Genomic DNA, 8,417 nt, shown 5'->3' with positions numbered 1-8,417 from the left:
CATTTACATGAGGTCCCTAGAGTAGTCAGATTGATGGAGACGGAAGGGAGAACGGTAGGTCCCAGGGGCTGGGAGAAGTGGCACTGGGGAGTTATTGTTGAATGGGGATGGAGTTTCAGTGTGGCAAGTGAGAAAGTTCTGGAGATGGATGGTGGCGATGGCGGCACGACCCTGGGAACGTCTTTAATGCCACTGAACTGTACACTTACAAAGGGTTAAGAGGGTAAATGCTATGCTATGTGTATTTTACCACAATAAAGTAATATGAGTCTCAGGTCGTGTCGCAACAGGGATTGCGTCCTATAGATATTGGCACCAGGTGTCTCCTTCCTTCGAGAGAGCTAGAGATGTCCAGAATAAGTAGTTGAAGTTAGGCGCTGAGATGTAGCTTCTTCCGGACTCTCAATTCTTCTCCTGGCTGCATTCAGAAGTTACTAATGTAGATGAACCCGGGTGCAGAGGGAACTAATCACCCAAGGAACATGAGTGGAAGGAGTGGAGGCCTTCCTTGAATTGGAAAACATAGCCTCTCAATCGAACGTTCTATTTTAGGTTGAAAGCACGATCAGTCTGAGATGAATAGTGGTGCACAGGAAACTCGCTTCCAGGAGATCTCTAGAGAGAACCCCGAATACTCCTTGATGCCCGGAAGTGGAAACAGACATTCTTCTGAAATCTAAATTCCGATTTTCTTTTGGAATAATGAGTCAGTACCATAGATACGGAGGGGGCCCTAGATGATTATCTGAGTACGGATAACTAGTGATAACTAGAATAACCAGTCCACACCAGAAAGCTGAAGACCAGCATCAGCTCATGTCCAAATTCTTCTTCCTTGTTCTAACAAGCAGTTAAAATTGAAGAGCTATGCAGTGGGATCTAGGTCAGCTGTGAACTAGGGCTACCTGGAGTCAACCAGGGGAATGAGTTGTAGACGTGCAAGGGATTTCTGGGCTGACCGAGGACAAACGGATGACCACAAGGTGGCAGTAGGACACACAAGCTTTCTCTGGGCCAGGACTTGCCAGCTTTGTGAGTGGGGAAGTCCTTCACAGCAGGAGCCTGTCCAGAGAGGCTAAGGCCCGTGGGTGCCGCCCTCGGGAGGGGGAGGAAGGCGAGTGAACGCCTGCGGGAGAAGGGGATCAGCGCGGGGGCCTCCGCGTCTAGGGGACGTCACCTAGCAGCACCTTGGAGACTATCTGGGTCACAGAGCACCGAGGGGCAGCGGCGACTTGCGGTCTTTGGGGCCCAGGCCTTCTCCTATCTGTGGCGAGCAGGTGTGGGGCACAACCTCACGGGGTACGTCAAGCAGCCGGGCTCCAAATGGTTCCCCATATGGTTCTTTCCTCTATGAGGAAAACAAGTGGATGTGTAAAAATGGGAGTGGGTCTCCAGCAGGCTTTTGAGGGCGGAGGTGTCAGCCTGCAGCGAAGACATAGACAAGCCAGGGGCCAACAGACAGAGGCCATTTGGGGCTCATTTCCAGAACTGAAGTGGAAGTCACCCAGCCCCCACACACCATCTTCTCAACCCTCAATTCACATTTCCTGTGGGAATCCAGGCGTAGTGCCAGACAGAACTAGTGATACCTAGGCAGCTCCTTTACCGGTGTGAACTAGAGGTGACTGAGAGAATCGATGAATCCGGGGAGCTGTAAAATCCCTCTTCTCCACACCAGCTTCTTCTCTCTCGTCTGAATAAGGAGCTAGTACAAGAGAGAGCGGAGGGTCCCTAGGCGACAAGTTGAGCGGAGCTAGCCGGCGATCGTGACATGCGACCGGGAAATGGAAAGCGAGTTATTCTCACGTCTACATTCTTCTATGTTGTTGAAGCAGCGCACTAGTCCAAGAGGAAATTGGTCCTCCCTAGGTGACTAGTTATCAGAGGGATCTAGATACAACAAGATACACTGGTCTATTGAGGATGTTGGAAAAGCCCTTCTCCCTTCTCACGTCTAAATTTTCCTATCTCCTTGGACTGTGGAAGTAGTACTGTAAGGAAAGGAATTGATCGAGTTTAGACTCATATAGAGACAACTGGATACGATCTGAATGAGTCGGTGAAGGCAGGAAGCTGAGAAACAGATCTCTCTCAATTCCCCGTTTCCCGCGGGAACAACGGGGAATTGTTAGTCCTAGCGATGATTCGTGGTAATCGGGTACCTACTCCTCCAGAGACAACTGGGGAAACCTAGAAAGGTAATTGAAACCAGGACGTTGAAAAGCACATTCTTCTGAGGCGCCACTTCTCTCCTCTTGAAGATCTTGGAAAGGTAGATAACGAGTAAGGAAAGAAGGGAGGCATGGAACGGGTAGATCAGTAGTGGCACCTATGTCAACATCTAACTAGAGGCTCAGAGGTATAACTGGAAAAGCGCTTGAAGCCCAGATGATGGAAAACATACTGCTCGTCTGTAACCTTATTTTAAAGGAAGGATGGATCATTCCTAGAAATAATGAGTGGTATATAGTTAGCTATGGCTCTCTAGAGATAAGAAGAATTACTTAAATCTGTGGATGTGAAAAACACAACCCTACCATCTATCAATGCTCACTTCTTGTTGGAAAAACGAGTTACTGAGACACACGCTCGTTGCACTTCTGTGTCAGGCCGGCGGACGTGCCCCCGCCCCCACCTTCCTGGGTTCTTAGGGCTGGTCTAATCGTTACATTGACACAAGGCAGACTGAGAGGAGAGAGAGAAAAAAACCGTACTGACTTGTACGTAAGGAGGTCTCACAGAAATGGGACCTGAAGAAATGACCCAAGCAAGCATTTTTATACGTTTTAGACAAAGAAACCATCAGTTTGTGAGGAACTGACGGGACAAAGACATTGAGGCTCGGGCGCTTCGTGAGTGAGGAATCTAAGCAGAGTTTGGGCTTGGGGCGGTCACTCGGTAAAGCAGTAACAAGGTTCGTTTGTACAGGCCCTGAGAGGTCGAGGGAGGGTGAAGAGTTATCCCAAATCCCATTGGTCTGTTGCCTGTGGCTTCAAGTCCTCTCCTGGTTCTCAGGGGAAGGAAGGGTGAGAAGGAGCAGGCCGAGGCGAACGGACCTCAATTTGTGGCCTTGGATTTGGTTGCTACTTCTCGGACAGCCACCGGATGACTAGGAGCTCTCTTTCCTCATCTCTTCACACCCCCATCTTGACCAGCACCGTGGTCTGCCTCCTTGGGTCTCGTTGGGAAAGAGTGGAGCGAACACTCTTGTAAGCTGGAGGTTAGGCGGAGTTTGGAAAGGATAGAATACATTCCTAACGGAAGGACAGGTTTGGCCATGGAGACCCCCGAAGGCTAAGTCTCTATGTGAAACAAAGGGCAGCAGGCCCAACGGAACACCAGGCAAGATCTCGGTCTGACTCCCTGTTGCGGTGGAGGTTTTGAGGTGGTGGCTGGGCCCATAGCATTCTTTGGATATTCTTGGAAATGTCTGCTGGTCCAAGTGAAGAAATAGGACCAGCCTGGATGTGTCTTGGGGTGTTAGGGCTGGGGACCTGGGCCAGGGCCCATCACATTGTGAGACCCTCCCTCCCTGGTGGGACTTTCCCTCCTTCCTTATGAATATCTCCATTCTGGTGGACTCCCTTCAGGAGACCAGTTGAGATCAAAGGAGGGTAGGCAGGAGAGCAAAAGAGGAAAGGCAGCTCCTCTTGCTTGACCTTGGGATGGGGGCTGTGGAAGGAGATGTCAGGAACGCATCTGCATCGGAACCTGGGTTCTGTTTTGGCTCGGTGAGCGTCTACTCTGTGCCAAGTTTGGACTAGCCTTCTTGCTTTGTCTCTCTCCTCCCACCTTCAATAGTCTTTGCTGGTTTTCCTGGCTCTCGGATGCGGGTCTAGCTGGTGAACGGCACCCACTCCCTGCTCTTCATGCCACGCCTGGTAACGGGATGAAGACGTGTCGGTCTCCTGACGGCGGAGCATCATATAAAAATTGGAGGAAGATGGGCACGGATGTTAGCTCAGGGCCAATCTTCCTCAGCAAAAAGACTAAGATTGGCAACGGATGTTAGCTCATGGCCAATCTTCCTCACGCACACGCCAGACATGTACATATATATGTCTATCATTAGATGTGAGAAATTCCTCAGGAGAATACTCAGTCCTAAAGTGGAACCTGTGCCACATCTGTAGGTAGAAGTGGGACTGTAAGGAACTCTTCTCTAACCTTTTCACCCTTCTTAGGTCAGTGGAACCTGATTCAACATCGTTTCTGTCTGTTGCGATGCTGAGACAGAGTTCCAGCTGGCAAACCTGCCTCCCAGCCTCCGCCACGATGTCACCCTCTCAGCAACCTTTCCAGTCTGACACACGGAAGCACTGCGGAAAGGGAAACTGTCGGGCTGCCCCTTCCTGCCCTGCTTTCCTACAGGCTGACAGCAAGAGCAGGAGGACCAGGCCCTTGGACTTTCCCGCTGTCTCCCCGCCCGCCAGGCTCCCGGCATCAGGAAACACACAGGCGTGACTCGTGTAGTGTGATCTCTGGGTGTGGGTTACTCCCTGACCCCAGGGCCTGAATATTCCTAAATTCACTCATGTAGCTAAGAGCTCGGGCCCGGTGTTCAACATTTGACGTCAGTGAAAACAGCTGACCCCTCTCCTCACCTAGGCCCTCGGTGCATGAAGGTGCATCCTTCCCAAAGGACACTGAGCCCCGACATGACTCCACGCAGAAGTGCTGCCGAAAAGATACCAGCACTGTGAGAAGGACTGACCTTTACTCATCTTTCATTTTGTACAGAGAAGAGGAGAAGCGGTTGGGTTCTCTTGGATTTTATTGTTTTCCCTTTAGGAACTCACGCTCCCTCTGAGAATGGGCAATTTCCATAGGCGGGGCCCGACATATCCCAGGTTCCACTTGCCAAAGCCCCCACATTTCAAAACTCGCTCCCCAGACATGGAAAGGGCAACAAAAAACAACAAGGTGAGAACGACTAGAACCAAAGTGTCCAAGTCCTGAAGCAGGTTCTAGACCGGCGGCCCTGCAGAATCGCCGTGTTCAGGTTCACTGACCTGCGCTCTGGGTTCAGCCACATCCAGGAGGAAGGCGAGCTCCTTTCTGAGGGGAGAAAATGGCAAACAGTCACTATCGGGAGTCGTGGGGGTCGCGAGATAGACAATGCGCATTTCATGCTGGCTTCCCAGCGTCTCTCCTCCCAAATGCCCCAGCATTGTGCGCTTGGGTCACAGCCAGCTCCAGCCTGGCTTCAGGGGCGATTTTCCTTTGTGTGCAAAGCTTAAGGGAGCGCTGAGAAACTCAGGACTCAGGATTCACGATTCTTAAGGTAGGGTTTCAAACTCAAGACTAATGCACGAGAATTCCACGAGGACCAAAGGATCACCCTTGTAAGTTAAGGCAAGATCCAGCCGTGCACTTGCACGACGGTGCCTCACTCTCCTCCCCCTGATCCGTCCTGATCCAACAGAACCCGCTTTCCCCAAACAGGAGCGCGGCCAAAGTTCCCTGGCTTGAGCCACTGCTGTACTGCCTGCAGACATTTCCCTTGATGCGCGGTGGGCATCGCCCCCACCGCGGGCTCAAGGGCGGGCAGACTCCAGTGGCCTGGAGCCCGCTGGGGAGCTCTGGCTCTGGAGTGGAGGGAAAGAGACCCGGGAAAGCCCCGCAGGCGCCCCGGGACTGGACGGAGGAGCCCGAGCGCCCTAGAGCACCGGGCGCCTCCAGAGCAAGCGGCTTACCGCGCGCTGAACACGTCGGGGTATTGAGTGCGCTGGAAAACGCTCTCCAGCCCCTTCAGGCGCAACCCGGTGAACGTGTGGCGGGGGAGGCCCGGCTGCCTGTCGCGGGGCTGCAGACCCTCGGGGGCCACGTGGGAGGGCTCCTGAAGCTGCTGCTCCTGCTGCGGGGGCTCCCAGCCGCCGCCGCCTTCCTCCTTCTCCGGGTCCACGGGGCCCCGAGCTCCTGCGCCAACCTGGCCTTGTTCTCCTTCGTCCGCTGCTCCCTGCTCAGCTTCGGACCTTCGATCCTCCTCGACGATGTCTCCTCCTGTTCCCATCCCTGAGATCGCGGAGGGCTTCGTCTCCGGAGAGGAAAAGAGACACATCCGGGCGTGGGAGCGCGGGCGGCGGGGGCCGGGGGCCGGGGGCGGGGGGCGGGGGGCGGGCGGGGGGCAGAGGGAGGCGCAGGCCCGCGAGCTGAGAGCAGCGAAGGCGGCGGCGCAGCAGCGGCGTCCCGTGCTCCCGCCTCTCCCAGGGAAAGGACGTTTCCTGGAGTTGCCCAAAGCACCTGTCCCGGTCCAGGCACTCACCTTGCAGTTCTTCCCGGAGCTCCACGACTCCCCGGCGGCTGCCCCCGGGCGCAGGCTCCATGCCGCGGACGCAGCGGGGCGCCCCCGCAGACTCTGCGCGGCGAGCCGCGGCCATCCCTGGGCGGGGTCCTCTTGCTGGCGCCGGCTTCGCTTTATAGCGCATCGGCTCCAGCGGCCAGGTCTCCAGGCTCCGGCTTAGACGACTGCTCTTCTCCTCACGTGCAGTCGCGCCGTGCGTGCGGTGGGTGGGACCTGCTGGGGCGCGCGGGCGGCCGGGGCGGGGCCCGCAAGTGGGTGGAGCGCTGGCCGGCAGGGTGCTGGGAGGGGGCGTGCAAGTGTGGGGCAGGGGAGCTCCAACTTGCGGCTTAGCTGACGCCTCCCGCGTCCGTCGGGGCCGGGGGACTGGCCTGAGGAAGGGGCTTTGCTGGATGGTGCCCGCGGATTTGGGGCGCGGGTAGGGGCGGGGCAACGAGACCTCACACGAACCCCGGGAGCCCTTGGGGCAGTGTCGGGAGAACGTCTCTCCGCCTGGCCCTCGAGGCCCGCCGCTGGGCGCGGGGCTCCTTGCCCTTGGGTCTTGCAGAGCGAGAGATGCACACAGAGGGCTGGAGAAAGCGCGGAGCCCCTAGCAGCCCCAGCGCGCTGAAGGGAAGGTCCTTTCCCTTGCCTTGTGGGCTGGGAGCAGGACTCTCCCCTCCCCAAGAACGAATGGGACTCTGGTTCTCTTCCATGCGCCCCCGAGGTCCAGGAATCGGGCTAGTGGTTCAGAGGCAAGAATGAGCTAGGAGACTGCTTGCTGGGTTTTTGCAAGAATGCGCTGAAAGCAGAGCCAGCCGTGCTCTCCACCGGTGCGGGGGAGAGGGAGCTTGGGCCTGTGTTTGCGGAGCTCTCTGGGTGCTCAGATGCAGGGTGCAAGAAACCCAAGCCATCCCTTGCGAAAGCAACAAGTACTCCAGGTTGGGAGTAACGACCCCCGACCCCCGTCAGAGCACAAGTGTAGAAGCCTGCCCAGTGTTTCTTGCATCCGAGAATGCTCACACTGCACGTGGCCCTTGCTTTGGCCCTGGACGCGATTGTGGAGCGTGCGACATCCTCCGTGCTGTGCTCCGCCACCACGCCTCTGGCTGCAGGTCCCCTAAAAAGCGCGCGGGTTTCCTGTGCTGGTCGGGTGCTGTGGACTTGGGTTAGTTCCCGCTGTTTTCTCCTCCCCCTCCTCGCGGTCATTTTCCTCCTCCTCCCTCCCATGCACTCCTCTCCCTCCTCCCCCTCGTCCTCTTCTTCCCTCTCTCTTCCTCCAGACCTGTCTTCCTGAGCTCTTGTTCTCCCCTGATACATGTCACATAAAAGAGAGCCAGGGGGCCCGCCCGGTGGCGTGGTGGTCGGGTCCGCCCGCTCTGCTTCTTCGGCCTGGGGTTCGCAGGTTCGGATCCCGGGAGCGGACCCACGCACTGCTCATCAAGCCGTGCTGCCGCGCCACCGCACATACAAAAGAGAGGAGGACGGGCAGAGATCATCCTCAGCAAAAACGAAGAAAAAGAGGGGAAGATTGGCAACAGACGTTACCTCAGGGCCAATCTTCCTCAGCAATAAATAAATAAATAAATAAATAAATAAATAAATAAATAAATAAAAATAAAAAATAAAAAGGGAGAGAGAGCCAGGGCAGAGTGAGGGCTCTGTCCCTCCCTTCAACAAGGGTGTTGCAGGCGCCCCGGGACGTGTTAATATCCTGAGCAGTATCGACAGGAGCTTCTGAGAATGGTCCACATGCTTGACAATGTACAGGACTCACCCTATTTTGACCTTCACAGCCACCATTGTCATCAGGTCCATTTAATAAATTAAGTGAAACCATTTTCATAGCCCCTCAAGGTATGGTGGGCCCTACTCACCTCACCTACTGTGCAAAACACAGAAAGATACCTTGCCTCTGCCTCTTGTTCCCCGAGGGTGGGTAGGAAACCGGTTACAGGATGATGGTTGAATTCACTTGGAAAAAGCCATCAAGGGATTTCCCTCCCACGGCCTCCCCCCTGACTTGAAGCAAGCTGTCTCCTCCTCAGGCTGGCTCTGGCTGGATTCTGCAGGCCTCACCCTCTCTTGGCTGGAGAGCCTGGGATCGGTTGTGGCTCGGGATCCGATATAACATCAG

General features: G+C 55.5%; 1 protein-coding gene across 1 annotated transcript; it reads right to left on the bottom strand.

The window, feature by feature from the left end:
- Nucleotides 1-4,756: 4,756 nt before the first annotated feature.
- Nucleotides 4,757-6,056, bottom strand: LOC131400594 (rhox homeobox family member 1-like). Its single transcript, XM_058535305.1, has 2 exons — nucleotides 5,697-6,056; nucleotides 4,757-5,058 (listed from the first exon to the last, which is right to left on the bottom strand). The coding sequence occupies exons 1-2, from the start codon at nucleotides 6,011-6,013 to the stop codon at nucleotides 4,968-4,970; spliced, it is 408 nt and encodes a 135-aa protein (XP_058391288.1). The 5' UTR covers nucleotides 6,014-6,056; the 3' UTR covers nucleotides 4,757-4,967.
- Nucleotides 6,057-8,417: the final 2,361 nt, after the last annotated feature.

Source organism: Diceros bicornis, chromosome X (genome assembly GCF_020826845.1).
Source record: "Diceros bicornis minor isolate mBicDic1 chromosome X, mDicBic1.mat.cur, whole genome shotgun sequence".
Lineage (NCBI taxonomy): Eukaryota > Metazoa > Chordata > Mammalia > Perissodactyla > Rhinocerotidae > Diceros > Diceros bicornis.
Note: the sequence above shows the minus strand (reverse complement) of the source record. Positions and strands in the feature narration are given on the sequence as shown.